General features: G+C 57.8%; 1 protein-coding gene across 4 annotated transcripts; it reads right to left on the bottom strand.

The window, feature by feature from the left end:
- Positions 1 to 3,978: 3,978 nt before the first annotated feature.
- TLE5 (TLE family member 5, transcriptional modulator) lies at positions 3,979 to 12,636 on the bottom strand. 4 transcript variants are annotated; one of them, XM_057708779.1, is made up of 7 exons: positions 12,403 to 12,629; positions 11,276 to 11,373; positions 8,873 to 8,936; positions 7,441 to 7,485; positions 6,680 to 6,742; positions 5,224 to 5,298; positions 3,979 to 5,126 (listed from the first exon to the last, which is right to left on the bottom strand). In XM_057708779.1, the coding sequence occupies exons 1-7, from the start codon at positions 12,427 to 12,429 to the stop codon at positions 4,908 to 4,910; spliced, it is 591 nt and encodes a 196-aa protein (XP_057564762.1). In that variant the 5' UTR covers positions 12,430 to 12,629; the 3' UTR covers positions 3,979 to 4,907. The 4 variants fall into 4 exon arrangements, with proteins under 4 accessions (XP_057564762.1, XP_057564761.1, XP_057564764.1 ...); XM_057708778.1 differs by having other exon boundaries at positions 3,979 to 5,129; positions 12,403 to 12,621; XM_057708781.1 differs by lacking the exon at positions 6,680 to 6,742 and having other exon boundaries at positions 12,403 to 12,636.
- Positions 12,637 to 16,437: the final 3,801 nt, after the last annotated feature.

Here is a 16,437-nt window from a genome sequence, read left to right on the forward strand (position 1 = left end):
TAGTTCTCACTGGCCTTCAGAGGATGTTTTCCTCTCCGGGATGGGGAATCTTTTAGTCCTTGACCCTTCCTGAGCCCTGGAGGCCAAACCAGAAGGAGGAGGTGGGCCTGGCTGGGGGCTGGGGGTGGGTGCTAGGGTGCAGGAGGGGTGTGGGGACAGGGGCTGGGTAAGTCTCATGCCACTGTGGGGCCTGTGGGACTCTCCAACACTGTGGACATCATTGTATGACGGGTGGGGGGAGGGTACATCAAGGCTCTGAGAGAGTCGGGGACCCTCATACCCTCCTGCAGCACAGGTCCCTCCCTGGAAAGACCCCTAGAAAGGCGGAGGGGGCCGGGAGAGGGAACTCCCAGAAGGGCCTGGAGTCTGGGAGGGGGGCGGGGAGTCAGAAGGGAAGGGTTCACCCAGTCCTGTGCCCCAGGAGCTGGGAGCAAAGCTCTGGCTCCGCCTCTGCCTTCTCCTCCTCAGCCCCCTCCGGAGTCTATCTGCCCCTCCCTCTCGCTCCCCGCCCCCGCCCCCCCCCGCGCCCGCCCCGGCCCCGTTGCTCCTTCATTCCCTCTTATGCCTCCTCCCCATCCCCCTCCGTCCCCCTCTTGTCTTTCCTTCTCTCCCTCCTCCCTCCCGCTCTCCCTCCGTCTCTCCATCCTCTCCCCCTCCCTTCTCTCCATCCTCTCCCCCTCCCTTCTCTCCATCCTCCCTCTCCCCCTCCTCCTCCCCCCGTTCCTTCCTCCCTCCTATCCCCCTCCACCTCTGCACTCTCTCCCACCGCCCCCTCCTCCCCTTCCTCCCGCCTCATTAGGCGCGGCCGCGGCGCGGGGCCCATTAGCGGATCAATTAGCCGAGGTCGCCGGCGGCGCGGTCGTTAAGCGCGGGAGGCCGCGGCGGGGAGGGGCTCCGGAGAAGGCACCTCCGCCCGCCCCGGCTTCCCGGCCGCGATCGCGTCCCCCCAGGACCCTCTGGTCACGCGCCCCGCTGCGGACTCCTGGGCCCTCGCTATGCCCTCCGCAGCCCCCCCACGGGGGGCTTCGAGGCCCAGAGGGAGACCCCAGATCACAGATGTGTCGGCGGCTAGGCAGGACCTCTGCTTATTCAGAGAAGACCCCTTGGGGGGAGACTGTCGGCTTTGCCTCCCCTCCCCCCAACGCCCTTCATCTGCCAGCAACATCAGTAATAATAATAATAATAATATCAGTGGACGGCTGGAGAGCCCTTGCAGGCTTTCTGCTCATCCTCCGAACATCTTCCCAGAAACAGATCAGACAAGTGACTTCACTTACCTCACTCCCCAGTCCCTCCTCTGCCTTGGTCTCTAGGAACACACCTGCTGACACAGTTTGTATTTTTCTAACGCGTGTGCCTACTCCCGGCCACAGGGCAGGGACTTAAGTCTGTCCTGTTCTCGGCTGTGTCCCCAGGGCTCAGAACTGGGGCTCCATAAATGAATGAATGAAAAAAAATGAATGAATGAATGGGCGAGGCTCTGATAAAGCACTTCCCAGGGAGTCAATAATACGATCTTCACTGACAACTGTGGGTTCTGCGATAATGCCCATTTTACAGATAGGGAAAACCAAGACAGGGGCGGGGGCGGGTGGGAAGCCACTTGCTTGGATCACCCTGCTGTGAGAGGAAGAGCCAGGATCTAAGCCCATGCTGGAGACCCCATGCCCGGAACCATCATGCAACTTATTAATTACAACCGCTGTTCCCTTCCAGGGAGGGGGTGCCACAGAACCTTGCTTGGGAGGGAGGGTCGGGGTGGCCTTCAGAAAAACGACTTCTGGGAGTCTTGGGGGATTAGAACACTGTGGGGGGGGGGTGTCGGTGGAGAGAACACTGTTCCAGGCAGAGGGAACAGCGTGTGCAAAGGCCACTAGGCAAGAAACAGCAAGATGTTTCAACCTGGCTGCTGCCTGCTGAGGAGGACTGATTGGTGGGGTAGGTAGCAGGCCCTAGGGGTCTCCTGGGCCTAGAATTTATTCCAAGGGCCATGGAGGCCACAGATAATCTATTATTTAAATCATGTTTAAAACCTGTGAAATAGAACATGCAGAAGAGGGCCAAGATGATACGTGAACAATCGGTGAATTATCACAAAGTGAATACACTCATGTAATCAGCTCCCAAGTTACCATCACCCGGAGAAGTCCCCTTCGGTAATTCCATGGCATGTAATACTATAGGTCACTTGGGCCTATTTTTGTTCTTTTCTTTAAAAAAATTTTTATTTCTTTATTTGGCTGTGTTGGGTCTTCTTTGCTGTAAGCAGGCTTTCTCTAGTTGCAGCGAGGAGGGGGGGTAGCTACTCTTCGTTGCGGTGTGTAGGCTTCTCAGTGCGGTGGCTTCTCTTGTTGCAGCGCATGGGCTCAGTAGTTGTGGCTCACAGGCTCTAGAGCGCAGGCTCAGTAGTTGTGGCACATGGGCTTAGTTGCTTCGCAGCATGTGGGATCTTCCTGGACCAGGGCTGGAACCCATGTCCCCTGTACTGGCAGGCAGATTCTTAACCACTGCACCATCAGGGGAGTGCCTTGTTTTTGTTCTTTGTATAAGTGGAATCACACAGTATTGACTTTTTTGTACCTGGCTTCTTCTTCAGTGTTCTGTGTGCAAGATGTAAGGCGTCGGGTGTGGTGGTTTCTGGTTCTCTTTCTGGCTGTGTAGTATTCCACGGGCTGCTCATGTCACAACTCACCCTTCTGCTGCTTGATGGACAGCTGGTAGTTTCCAGTTTGGAGCGATGATGACTAACTACAGCTGCTCTAAACATTCTTGTGGCATGTGTGTTGGGTGGATCCAGCCTTGGAATCCCGGAATCACTGGCTGCTAAGCCTTTTGACGGTGGAGGTAACAATTTAGACTCCCCGAGGGACAGAGATGAGTCCTGGTTTTCAACACAAGGATTTATGTTAAACAGGGAGTGACCCCAACCCAGAGGTGTTTTTGGAGGTGACCTGGCTGCACGAGGGGAGAGGTGGGGCCCGGCTGGTGGGTCCCCCCATCCCCTCTCTGCCTCTTCTCTCCGTAGGGACAGGAGACATTTTCCCTGAGGCTGGCCATCCATCATCACCCCTTCCTCTCTCCCTCCTTCCCTTCCTGTGCCCTCTGCCCCCATGGGAACCCAATGGATTGGGCCGACAGGTGAGAATTCCTTGGACCCCTCATGCTCCCAGCTCCTTGAGGGTGGGATTTCTATGCCATAAAACCCTTGCGAAGACCTTGCAAAGTCCAGACGACTGCCCCCACTCTCCACCTCCCTCCCCGCCACCAGCCGCATATCCTGGGTGGAGAGCTTGAAGTTCTCTTAATTTTTTAAAAATTATTTTTTTTTAATTTTTTGGCCGCATCACATGGCATGTGAGATCTTAGCTCCTCAACCAGGGATCGAACCCGCACCTCCTGCATTGAAAGCAGTCTTAACCACTAGACAGCCACGGAAGTCCCTTTCGTGCCACGGGTACTGGGAGTCACCGTTCCTTCAGGCTCCCTTTCCCCAGGTGTCCGGCTTGGATGCAGGGGGGTGAGGACGGGCTCCAAGTAGTCCTTGGAGACTTGAGGTGCAGCTGGGGGGCTGTTTTCTCTGACTTGGAAAAAAGGTCTGTGTGTACAGTGTCTCAACTTCTGGCTCTTAAGGGTAAAGAATGTCATTTAGGAGCTCTCTGGTCTGGGGCTCAGAAACCAGCTCCACCACTTACTAGCTCAGCAACCCCTTAGCTTTTCTGAGTCCCTTTGCCTACCTGTCAAAACAGCTGGCTAGACCTCAAGCACCTAGGCTGTGCTGTGTGACCTAGCTGAGCCTCTCTGGGCCAGGCACCAAGTTCGGGAGCTAGACTGTGTTAACAAGTTGGACTCATGTAGGACTCTCAATATCCAGTCCTGTAACAGGGGAGGGGGGCTCAGACTTGAAGGAAGCCCTCTCCTCCCCCGGGGAAGGGGGGCACCTCAGACAGCCCGCAACACAGAGGCAGGGACACGGCAACCAACCTTCTCACATCTTTATTTGAAAGGCACAGCTAAGCCCACCCTCGATACAGCATTTCCACTTCTCTCCGCAGAGATCAAACGACTGAACACAAGAAAAGCTGACAGTCTAAAAGGCTATATACAGACACAGGTGTGGGTGTTGCTTTTTTTTTTAAAACATTTTTCTGTCTTTTTCTTTTTTTTAATCATCCCTTTTCTTAAAAGACGAGCTAGTATACTGGAAAAAGGGAAAAAAATAAAAAATAAAAACCAAGACAACTTGAGTACCCTCATCTTTATTCGGGAAGGGGAGAAAGGGAATTCTGAGTCACCCGCTCCACTCTGTGCCCCGGGCTAAGCTCGCTCTCCCGGGCCCCTCTTCCTTTCATAGGGGAGGGGACAGGACCAGGTAGGCGTGGGCGTGGGGAACTAGCGGTGGGTGTGTGGGTGGGGGAGACGCCAGGCGCCCAGGGCGGGGGAGGAGGGGCAGCTAGCATTGTGTTTGCATGCGGTGCCAGGGTGCGAGGTGCCAGGGTGCCCCGGGGTGGGGGTGGGGGACCCGGCGGGCAGACTGTCCATTACACATGTGCGAATCAGGGAAGTGCGGGGGGGGGGGGGGGGGTGTTGGACCTCTTGAGGTTTTGCTCCCTTCGGACCTGGCCTCCCACGTGCGCCTCCAGGCCTCAGCTTGCCTCATCTGCGGTAGGAGCGGGTATGGACCCCTTCAGGCTGCAGGGGAGGAGCAGGGAGGCCGGGAGGCGGGGGTCGGAGCCAAGCCAGGGGGTGGCACACAAGCGGGGGCGAGGGCCCCGGCAGGCGGCTCCCATACATAGACCAGAGTTGAGCCAATCCCGAGCTATGCTGTGTCTCAAGCTGAATCTTCCTCTCTCTCTCCGTGTCTGTCTCCACGGTGTCCCCCCCCCCAACCCCCCCATCCCAGCCGCCCACTAATCTGACTTCTCGCCGTCGTCCTCCTGGTGGGTGTCGCCGTCATGCCCGTTCTTGTCCTCCTTGGAGAGGTGGGCCTGGGAGCCCAGCGCAGACAGCGAGAGGAGGCCGGTGCCCGCGCTGACGGCCGGCAGCGAAGGGGGCTGCAGCCCCACAGGCAGCGGGGTCAGAGGCAGGGCCAGAGCCTGCAGCTGCGACAGCTGGTGGGCTTGAAGCTGCTGCTGCAGGGCAGACGGAGGGCAGCGCGTTAGCCCCCCTGGGCCCACCTGTCCCCCGACTCCCCCTCCCACCACCACCCCCGGACCCCAGACATACTCGGATGATGGAGTTCAGCTCAGGAGCGGTGACCTGCTTAGCCCTCTCAATGGCTCCCAAGACCTGCTGCTGGTGCTGGAAGGGGGTGGGGTGGAGAGAAATCAGCTGCGTTGCCCCCGTCTTGCTGGGGTTTGTGGCTCAGAGCCCAGCAGCAGCCCCGCTCCCATCTGGGCTGTTAGAGCCCTCCCTCTCCAGGGCTTCCCACCCCTCCCGAAATGCTCCCTCTCTCGGGCTGATTCCTTTCACTTGGCCTCAGTCTCTTCATCCGGAACATGGGATACACAGACATGCACAGAAGACTCAAAGGGCTTGGTACCAGAATCTTAGGGAAAAGCCTTTGGGTGAGTCTGAGAAATCCTGGACCAGGACCAGTGCCACGTGCAGAGAAGTAAAAGTGCAGTGCACAACCTGACCACCCGTACAGGGAAGTCCTGGTTCTAAGAGCTCAGACCAGGAATGCTAATCCAAGAGAACTGAGATCTGCTAACCCAAGCTCCTCTTCCTCCACAGCCCAGGAAGGCCCAGTGAATTCTGTGCAGGGCTGGCGTATAAGTCTAAGTTCAGGGCAATTCCCCACCCCTCACCCCAGCCCTCCCTGAAAGTCTGTCTCTCCAGCCATCAGATGCTAGAATCTGCCAAGCTCCTTTTTCGCCTTGGCTACCAGAGAGTCCCTATTACAAGGCTAGGTCTTCAGGGTCCTAAGAATCCCCTTCTCTGGCGCTTTCATGGTGTCCTCCAGGAACTGTCCCTGGGCATCACCTGAGGGACCCCAAGATACAGGCAGGGGTTAAAGAGAAAATAATGAATTATCAGCAGTAAATCTGGCAGAGAACAGATGGGCCTTACATGACCCAGACGTGTGTGTTTGTGTGTGTACAGAGTGGGCCTCAGGCCAAGAGTCTCAGAACCCCAGGAAAGAGTAGAGGTAGAGCTGGGTACCTGGTTCCTGTGTGTCCGTGTGCATCTTAGCGTGTCCATGTACATCTGTGGGTGTCTGAGTGCCGTGTGTGTGTGTGTGTGTGTGTGTGGTGTCTGTGCACATCTGTGTCTGTTTGTACGTCTGCCTGTGTGCTGAGTACCTCTGCATACACACGGCGGCCGGCAGGGCCCCGCAGATGAATCTCAGGGTGAAAGGCGGAAGCAAAACAGGGAAACAAATTTCTTAGTGCAGTCGTTGGACTGGCTGACATTTTTACTGTGCAGTGACTCACTTGGGCTGGGAATTCCACAGCAGGGCGAGGCCCCTCCCTCCGCCGCCCTGCACCCCTGGGGTTTCTGCAGCCTGGGGACTCTTCTACACAGACTGGCTGATGGCTGGGAGGTCCAGAGGGGGAAGGCATGTGCCCTGGGGCACAGAGCACGCTGCAGCCCCAGAAGGCTGCAGTGGGGAGGGCCTGGGGAAAGCGCACAGTCTATCCACCGCCTCCTCCCCGCAGCCCCGGGGGGCTCTGCTCACCTCTTGGGAAAGGTAGGGCAGGACCTGGGCACATATCCCGTTCAGCCTCTTGACGATTTCAGCCTAGAACACACAGACGCTGCAGCCCTGGGCGGCAGCCGGGGCAGGTACAGACCAGCCCCGGGAGGCCCGGGGGTTCTGTCTAATCTAAGAGGAGGCCGGCTTGGCCCAGGGTCAGATCAGCTCATTGGGCCCACGGGCACCCGATGGGCGGCAAAGGCGGCCTCTGAGGCTGGCTCTCTGCCCTGCAGCCAAGAGAGCAGGACAGAGGGAATGCAGGCCAGCCACTTGGGGTCTGGGTGGCCCTGGGAAGATGATGCCCAGTGCCTGATGGGTAGAGACTGCTCCATGGGAGGGAGGGAGAAAAGGGAGGGGCAGCTGGCATCAGTATTCTATACCAGGGACTGGCCTCATGAGATTGGCCTCATCAGCGTACAGATGGCAAAAGCAAGGCCGGAGAGCGAGAGGCAACCTGGGGGTCCCAGGGCGTCACCCTCCCCCCATCCCCCGCCCCAGTCACAAAGGGGAGACGGGTGGGGGGGGGGGCAGGTCCCAAGAAAGTCTCTGCCCCTCCCTCTCAGGGAGAGAAACCTCCCAGGGAGGCCTGAGAAAGAACAGAAGTGGGGGCTTCAGAGGTAACAGGACACCAGAGTGGACTTGGACTTGGCGCTCCGCCAAGGGGCAGGCAGGGGCAGGCAGGCTCCTACCTGCCTGGGGGGGGGGGTGGCATGGGGCAGAGGAGGGGGGGGAAGGGGGCGTACCTGCTTGTGCATCTCAATGTTCAAGCCGTAGGACATCTCATAGTACTGCATGGGGGGGGAGGAGACAGAGAGAGATGGGGGCGGGTGAAGGATGGGGGCTCCAGAGACAAAGAGATGGGGGGCGTGACAGAGAGAGAGAGACAAAGAGGGGGAGAAGGAGAGAAATGGAGAGAGGGGGAGGGGAGGGGAGGCGGGAGATAGGGAAGCAGGGTATGGGGGGTGGGGAAGACACCCACACCAGGAGCTGAGCCCAGGTGCCTGGTGGGGCTGCTGGGGAAGCCGGGGGGAGCTTTCCGGGCCCCAGCGGCAGCGTGGGTGTCCTGGTTTCTGGAATAATGATCACACCCCACCTCCAACACACACACACACACAGACACTCTCACACACACACACACACATTCTCACAAACACACACATTCTGTCTCTCTCTCTCCAGGCTCCTAATCTTTTATCTTTATGTGTCTTGTCTGCGGGTGGCCCTGGACTCCAGGGAAGTTTGCTTTCCTGGGTATAAATAATCGAGGATAAACAAATCCTGCTGGGTCTGGCTCAGGGGCCAGCGGCCTCCCTCCTCTTGCCCCAGATCTGACCCTGCCCCCTCCCCTGCTAAACCCTCCCATGGCTCCCCCCCGCCGCCCCCCTGGGGGCGGGGTGGGAGCCAAGTTGGTTCCCAGGCTTTGGTGTGGTCTCCCCCATCGCTGCCCAGCAAGCTCCTACTCATTCTTCAAGACCCCAGCTGCAATGCCCCATCCTCCACGCAGCCTTTCTCAAACCAGGAGCAACCCCTCCTGGAGTGCCCCAGTCCTGGATCCCTCTCTCTGCCCCAGCCCTATCCATCCCTCTGAGGCCAGAGGTTCAGTGCCTGGCTCTGCCTGCCCCACAGCCTGGGAGACGTAGGCTCTGGGCTGGACCAAGGCAGGGGGTTTTGATGCAGAAATCACCACCTGGTGGGTAGGAAACTGAGCAAGGGATTCTGGCGGTGTGCACAGGGCAGGGTCTCCAATGTCAGGCCCAAGCGTGTAGTACCACCTCTCTCCCTCCCACCCACCTGCGAGAGTCCTCCTCCTAAGCTTGGGTGAGGAGGGGTTAAGCCTGGGATGTCCAGGCCCTGGGGGAGGGAAGGGATCCGGCTGCTCCCCCACATCAGATCCTGGCTTTCACAGCCACTGGTTCCTTTGCTGCCAAGGACAGCCGGGGGACCTGGCAGGCCCAGGCTGCAACCCGGTGGTTTGGCACCTCGGCCACTGCCTGGGCCGGCAGCCAGGCCAGCAAGACGGACTTAGCCCGGCCCAGGGGCTGGTTGAATGGAGAGCCGACCCTGACTCCTCGCACATCCCAGAGGCGGCGGCCAGGGTTCGGGCGGCAGCTGCCGGTGCTGGAGGGCAGTCTGGGGTCCCCCATCCCTGCTCACTGGACCCCGGAGCTAGCTTACCATCACGTAATGACGCTGCATCTCCGACTTCTCACTGGCCAGCTTGTCACATTCGAGTTTCAGACTGAAGAAGAACAAGGGGAGGGGCGGGGCATGAGCTGAGGTTCCCTCCCCACCACCGTGCAGGGAAGCCCCAAACTTTGGTGGGGGACAGACAGAAGGTGGGGCGGGGGAGCCTCAGGTACCCTAGCTAGAGAATGGGGATTATGAAATCAACCTTGCAGATCTCAGGGCAGAGAAAACAACTATAAAAATAACAAAAGTCAGAGCAAATGCCCTGACTATAGATCAGAGAGGGATTCAAAGAAACTTTTACCTATCCTGAAACCCAAAGAGGTCAGGGCTGTTAACGTCACTCTCCTTTTATAGATGATGCAATGGACGCCCAGAGAGGCTGAGAACAGGCTCAAGGTCACACAGCCAGGGAGCTGGCTTCAGAGGCCACACTCTCAACCACTGCAGAAAACTCTCCAGCAAAGGAGGAAGGAACAGACACTGCTGAGAGGCTGTGAGGGCTGGAGCTGGCTGGTAGGGCTTGGGATTAGATTTACCAAGGAATCTGCATAGGAACCCTCTGTGGGCCCTGATTTCCCCGGGGGGGGGGGGGGGTATAAATTTCCAACATTGGGTAATAGAGATGGTGACCCCGCCTCTCCTAGGCTCCCCCAGCAAGGGGGATGAGCTTTGGGCATTTCTCAAAGGCTCCCCATGAGGGTGTCAGGGTGACAGGTCAAGAGCTGAAAGCACAAACTCAAGCCAGACAGACTGGGTCCAAAGTTCAGCCCTGCTATTTTCATGCTGTGTGACTCTGGGCAAACCCCTCTACCTCTCTGGGCCTTGGTCTCTGAGTCTGTTGAGTTCCAACCTCCCAGGGTGGGGTGGTGAGGATGAAATGCATGAATGAGGACCAGACACACTCTTAATGCTGCCATTCGGTTAGTACCCAATAAATACTGAGTTGATCTTGTAGTCACCCCAGGAGACTGGAGTTTCACTCTGCCAGATTAACCACGACTTTTATACCCCAGTTTGCAGGACAGCCACAGTCGGTTTCTCCAATTTTCTTTAAAAACGTGCATGTGTTACCACCGTTGAACACAAAACCAGGCAATTTCATTCCCAACTTGGCATATCTGGCCCTTCCCGAGGGACTGGTGGATACCGTGCGAGCCCTCAACATGGTAGGACCCCTCAGTGTGTAGCAGGAAGCCCAGGCCCAGCAGATGGAGACTCCAAAGCTCGGAGACGGGGGTCTGGCCTACTCAAGGTCACAGTGCTGTGGCAGCAACCTAACCCTCAGTCTCTGGAATCGCATCAGCCCCAGAGCGCACTGTGATGTGGGCACGGTCCAGGCAGGGAGGTGGGGACCCCTGGAGAGGCTCAGAAAGGTCGGGCCTGCCAGGCAAAGCCCCTAAACCCTCCACATCACGGGACCAGAACAAAGTTCCTAGGCCTGCCCTTCAACCATTTGTGCCTCAGTTTCCTCATCTTCGAAATGGGTCAATGACAGGACAGCAGGGAAGATTACACAGAAGGATGTATGTTCAATCTTTAGCAAATGGGGAAAATGAGAAGTACCCCCAAAGAAGAAATATATCACTGTCCCCAATTTTTTCTTGGAGAAAACCTGGGATACTTCAAAGGATACTTTTGTGCGGGTAACCTGAGGTCCACAGAGGGCCCAAGACCCCACTGGTATTCGTGGCCGTGGACCCTCCTCTGATTCCCAGACAAAGCTTCCCTCCGTAGCAGAGCCTTGAGAATCTGCATTCTTCAACCCAGAGAATGGATACAAATCTCAGTTCTGCCACTTCCTTGCTGTGCAACCCCAGGAAATCCCTATCTTCTCTGGGCTTAAGTTTCTCTAAGTGTAAAATGAAGAAAATAATGGTTCCTTTTTCTTTGCGTCTGGCACATGGCAAGCCCTTTAGAAATATTAGATTCAATTCTGGAGGGAGAATCGCCTTTCTGCTGGGTGGTAAGAATCCTTCCTCCAAAACTAGGCAGAGAGAGATATACCAGGCTACAGGTTTTTATTTTGGGGGGGGGGGGTAGGGAAGGTAGAGGGCCCATCCCTAACTCCAGCTGTTGGGAGGTCTTTTACCCAAAGCAGATGGGGGGGTGGGGTTTGAAACCAAACAGCTGAGTCTTTGGGCAAAAATTACTGACATTTTTGTGCCTCAGTTTTCTCATCTATGAAATGGGACCCTCTTGAGGACTGAATGAACTTCACATCCGCAAACTGCTGAAGACAGTGCCTGCCAGGTAAGACATTCAACGGCCTCTATTTTTCCGGAGTCTATGTATATAGCAGGGCCACCAGCTCCCCTCCAGGCCTGTCTTGCCATCTGAGCAGGGGGCTCCAGCTTCTCTGGGGGCAGGGACCACCAGCCCCCAGCTCACCTGTGGTACTGAGCCTGCAGCAGCTGAAACTCATCTTTGATGCGGTCGCAGGAGTCCGAGGTGGTGAATTTCAGTTGCTGGGGGAGGTGCGACGAGCCCTGTGGGGAGGGGGTGGCCCGGGTCAGGACCAGGCGGGGCACCACCCACCTCTGTCCCCAGCGGCCCGGAGGCAGCGGCGCAGCTGCAGCGCCCCCCCCCCCCCCCACTTCCCGGGCCCGTGTTTACAGCCCCTAGCGCGGCCCCCGCCCTCGCTTCCTGCCCCCGCCTCTCCCCCGCGAAGCCAAGGGGGTGGGTGCGCCCGGAGCCGCGCGTCCCCCGCCACCCCCAGGCTGCGGGGGTGCAGGCCCGCCCTTGGTGGGGGGCAGGGTGCGCCCTCTACCGCGCCTCCAAAGCGCCGGGAGGGGTGCCCGTCTGAGCGCCCCAACTGCCGCTGGGAGGGGGCAGGACGCGTCCTGGAGAGTCCCTCTCCCCAAGCCGGGAGGGGGGAGGACATGAGGCTTCCTTGCAAAGTCCCCTCGAGGGAGGGGCCTCTCTCAGCGCCCGAAATCTTCCGGGGGGGGCCCCGCACCCCAGATTCCTAGCACCCTTCCTCCAGGCCGCGCTCTTCCGGGAGGGGTGCGCCTCCGGTCTCCCCCCACTCCCAGGCCCCGAAAGCAGCGTTGGAGGTGCCTGGTGGGGCTCCCGGGGCGCCCCAGGCCCGAGGCCAAGGCCGCCGAGGCCCAGCCTGGCTTGATGCGGGGGGGGGGGGGGGGGGGGGGAGGGAATCTGAGCTGGGAGCTGGAGGAGACCTGGCTTGAGAGCTAGGGGGGTGCTCTGGGCCCGGAAGCTGGGAGGGGGACCGGGAGCTACGGGGGATGGGAGGGAGCCCGGGAGCTGGCGGCGGTGTGGGGGGGTGGGGGTGGGGAGCGGCACTGGGCCCAGGGCTGGAGGGGACTGGGCCCAGGAGTTGGGGGGGGGAGACGCCGAGCTGGGATCTGGAGCCGGGGCGCGGGGGCTTGGACCTGGAGGGGTGCGCAGGGCCCGAACCTGGGGGAGGGGATGGTCCGGCTGGAAACTGGGGGGGACGCAGGGCCCGGAGCGGGGCGGGGTGGGGGGGGGGGGGCGCCGGGCCGGCGGGCCCCGCTTACCGAATGCCTGCTTTGTGGAAACATCATGTCAGTCGCGGCGGGGGGCGCGGGCTGCGCCCCGGCTGTGCGCCCCGGCTCGGGCTGCTCGGGGCGCCGGGCGGCCGCGCCTTTGTCCCGGCGCCGATCGGCAGCTCCCGGGGCCGCCGCCGCCGCCGCCTCCCGCGCCCGGCCTCGCCCGCTTCCTGCGCCCCCTCCCCGCGCGCCCGGCCCCGGCGCGCCCCGGGCCCCGCTTCCTGCGCGCCCGGCGCCCCTCCCCGCCCCTCCCCGCCGCCCGCCTCCCCGCACGCCCGGCCGCCGCTCCTATTGTCTAATGGCGGCGACGCCGGCAGTGGCCGCGGCCTCGGCTGCGCGGAGGCTCCGGCTCCACCTGCTGCCGCCGCCGCCGCCGCTTCCCGGGCCCCGTGCGCGCCGCCGAGGGGGGGGGCGCGCGCCCGGGGAGGCCCGCCGATCCCCACCCATCCGCCTCCCCCGGGCCCGCCGGCCGGCCGGCGCCGTGACCTTGGGCCCGGCGCGCCGCGGCCCCTCCCGGCCGGGGGGCCCCCCGCCGCCGCCCGGGCCTCGGTTTCCCCCTGTGCCCGAGCCGGGGGGCCCGGCTGCCCCCATCGAAACCGCCGGCGCAGGCATGGCGCGACCCGGACGCGTGCCAGGGACGTGCTCTGTCACCTTGGCTCACGGGCTGCTCCCTGAGCCTCGGTTTCCTCTTCTGTAGGAAGGAGGTGGGGATACCGCCGACCCCCTGGGAGATGGAGCGCCAACTTTGTGCCAGGCCCCGCTCCAGGACGTGGGGGTGGGAGGGGGTACACAGTCCCGACTTTGGTGGAGATGATAGGAGACGGACAGACACATGAACCGAGGCCCTGGCAGGTCAGAACAGCCATGGAGAAGATAAAACAGGAAGGTTAAACTCGCCGGGAAGGTGCTGTTTTAAACAGAGGGAGGTCAGAGAGGGCCTGCTTGGCCTCTAAGGGGACCCGAAGGTGAGAGAAGGAGCCGGTAGGTTATGGGCTTGGTGGCTTATGCAAGAAGGCAGAAACAGCCAGTGCAAAGGCCCTGAGGCAGCCCCGTGCCTGGCACGGGGTGGGGGTGGGGGTGCTTGGGAGGAAGTGGGGGCAGGGCTTCCTGCATTCACGCGGGGGCCCTGCTCTCAGAAGGGCCCGTGCTTGAGTCGTTGTGATCTGGAAATTCCTAATAATTTTTGCACACGCGTTCTCACAGTTTTGTTTTGCATCAGGCCCTGCAAATTCAGTAGCTGGTGGTGGAGCTGGACAGATGGTGCAGGGCCTTGGGGGCTGTGGGAAAGGACTTGGGCTTTTACTGTGAGTGAGGTCTGAGCCGTGGAGGGCTGTGGGCAGAGGAGGGACAGGACTGACTCAGGCCTTGGAGGAAGCTCTTGAAATAATGCACGTGCACCCCCAGCAAGGGCTAAATACGCAGGCGTTCTTAACCATTACCGTCACCTATGCACCTTGCCTCCTGCATGAGTTTAACTTCTTTGGGCCTTGTGTTTTCCCATCTGTAAAATGGAGTTAGGACTCTGGTCACTGTTCCTGGGCAGATGAGGGGTTGGAACAAAGTTGAGATGAATAAGGAAAATTGAAGTCCCTCCCACCCAAAAAGCCCTTCAAAATGAAACAGTACTGTAACACCATATTTTTTAGGTTTGTTTGGTTTTTGGCAGGGGGAGCTGCATGCGTGGCTTATGGGATCTCAGTTCCCCCACCAGACACTGAACCCGGGCCATAGCAGTGAAAGCCCTGAACACCGTATTTTTTTGAATAAAAATTAATGCCAAAAATTCACCATGAGCAAGACAGAATCTGGGAGTTCGCTGGCGGTCCAGTGGTTAAGATGCCGCCGCACTTCCACCGCAGGGGGCTCGGGTTCGATCCCTGGTCAGGGAACAAAGGTCTCACATACTGCACGGCCTAAATAAATAAAGACGGCATCCAATGGGGCCGGAGATGAGGTGGGAAAATGCAGGGTCTCCCCTGGTCCTGATGCCCTAAGAGAAAAGGGACAAACTTTTAGAAAGTTGACTATTCCTGGGGACTTCCCTGGTGGCCCAGTGGTTAGGACTCATTGCGTCCACTGCTGGGGACGCGGTTTGGATCCCTGGTCGGGGAACTGAGATCACACAAACTGTGCAGAGCTGCCCCCGCCCCCCCCAAAATGTTATAGAAAGTTGACTATTAGTAGTGATTCTGAAATATGCAGACCTCAAATCATATTGGGTCCCTGATCAGAACGGGCTACAGATTTCTCAGGGCCAGGGCAAAATGAAAACGCAGGGCCTCAGGTTCAGAAAGGATCAGGAGTTTCAGGATGCTGATGACACAGCCTTAAACTAAGCGTGGGGCCCTTCCTTCAAGTGTGGGGCCCTTCCTTCAAGTGCGGGGTACTGTAGGCCTGCATGCCTCACAGGCCCAAGAAACCAGCCCTGCTCCCAATCCTCCCCTCCCCCACATGAGGACCAGACACCTGCATCTAGGCAGGCAGCTCCCAGTATTACGCGCTAGCTGACCATCTTAGGAGACCCCAGGCTTGGGGGTGGGCAGAGCTGGAAGTATGACCCACACTGTGAATATACCAACCCACTTGGTCACGCTTTTATTGATTGATTCTTTTATTTTTATTTTTTTTATTTAGTAAATTTCTTTGGCCATGTCAGGCAGCGTGCAGGTCCCAGACCAGGGCTGGAACCTGCACCCTCAGTGGTAGAAGCACAGAATTAACCCCTGGACTGCCAGAGGAGCCCTCCTATTCATTTTTTTTTTCTTTTTTAAGAACTTTTATGGAGTTATAATTGACATACAATAAACTGCATATATTTAAAGTGTACAATTTGATATTTTTTCTTATTAGTGATGTATATACGGCAATCCCAATCTCCCAATTCATCCCCCCCACCCCCGCCTTCCCCCCCCGTATTCATTTATTTTTAAATTTTTATTGGACTATAGCTGATTTACACTGTTGTGTTACTTTCAGGTGTACAGCAAAGTGAATCAGTTATACATATACATATACCCACTCTCTTTTTTTAGGTTCTTTTCCCATATAGGCCATTATAGAGTATTGAGTAGAGTTCCCTGTGCTACACAGTAGGTCCATATTAGTGATCTATTTTAGATATAGTGGTGTGTATTTGTCAATCCCAATCTCCCAATTTATCCCTCCCCCTCCCATCCCCTGGTAACCATAAGTTTGTTTTCTGCATCTGTGACTCTACTTCTGTTTTGTAGATAAGTTCATTTGTACCCTTTTTTAAGATTCCACATATAAGTGATGTCGTATGATATTTGTCTTTCTCTGACTGACTTCACTCAGTGTGACGATCTCTAGGTCCATCCATGTTGCTGTAAGTGGCATTATTTTGTTCCTTTTATGGCTGAGTAATATTCCACTGTATATGTGTGCCACATCTTCTTTATCCGTTCCTCCGTTGATGGACATTTAGGTGGCTTCCTTGTCCTGGCTATTGTAAATAGTGCTGCTATGAACACTGGGATGCATGTATCTTTTTGAATTATCATTTTTCTCCAGGTATATGCCTAGGAGTGGGATTGCTGGGATTGTTGGGTCCTATGGTAGTTCTATTTTTAGGTTTCTTTTTTTCTTTGGCTGTGTTGGGTCTTTGTTGCTGTGCAAGGGCTTTCTCTAGTTGTGGCAAGCGGGGGCTGCTCTGTTGCAGTGCACGGGCTTCTCAGTGTGGTGGTTTCTCTTGCTGTGGAGCACGGGCTCTAGAGCGCAGGCTCAGTAGTTGTAGCGCACGGGCACGTGGGCTCAGTTGTTTCGAGGCGTATGGGATCTTCCTGGCCCAGGGCTCGAACCCGTGTCCCCTGTGTTGGCAGGCGGATTCTTAACCATTACACCACTAGGTGTAATTACACCCCTAGTTTTAGTTTTTTAAGGAATTTCTATACCGTTCTCCATAGTGGCTGCACCAATTTACATTCCCACCAACAGCGTAGGAGGGTTCCCTTTCCTCCACCCCCTCCCACCTGTTTAAGTTTTTACCACGCCCCAGTCTCTGCT

The sequence above is a fragment of the Hippopotamus amphibius genome, chromosome 15 (assembly GCF_030028045.1).
Source record: "Hippopotamus amphibius kiboko isolate mHipAmp2 chromosome 15, mHipAmp2.hap2, whole genome shotgun sequence".
Classification (NCBI taxonomy): domain Eukaryota; kingdom Metazoa; phylum Chordata; class Mammalia; order Artiodactyla; family Hippopotamidae; genus Hippopotamus; species Hippopotamus amphibius.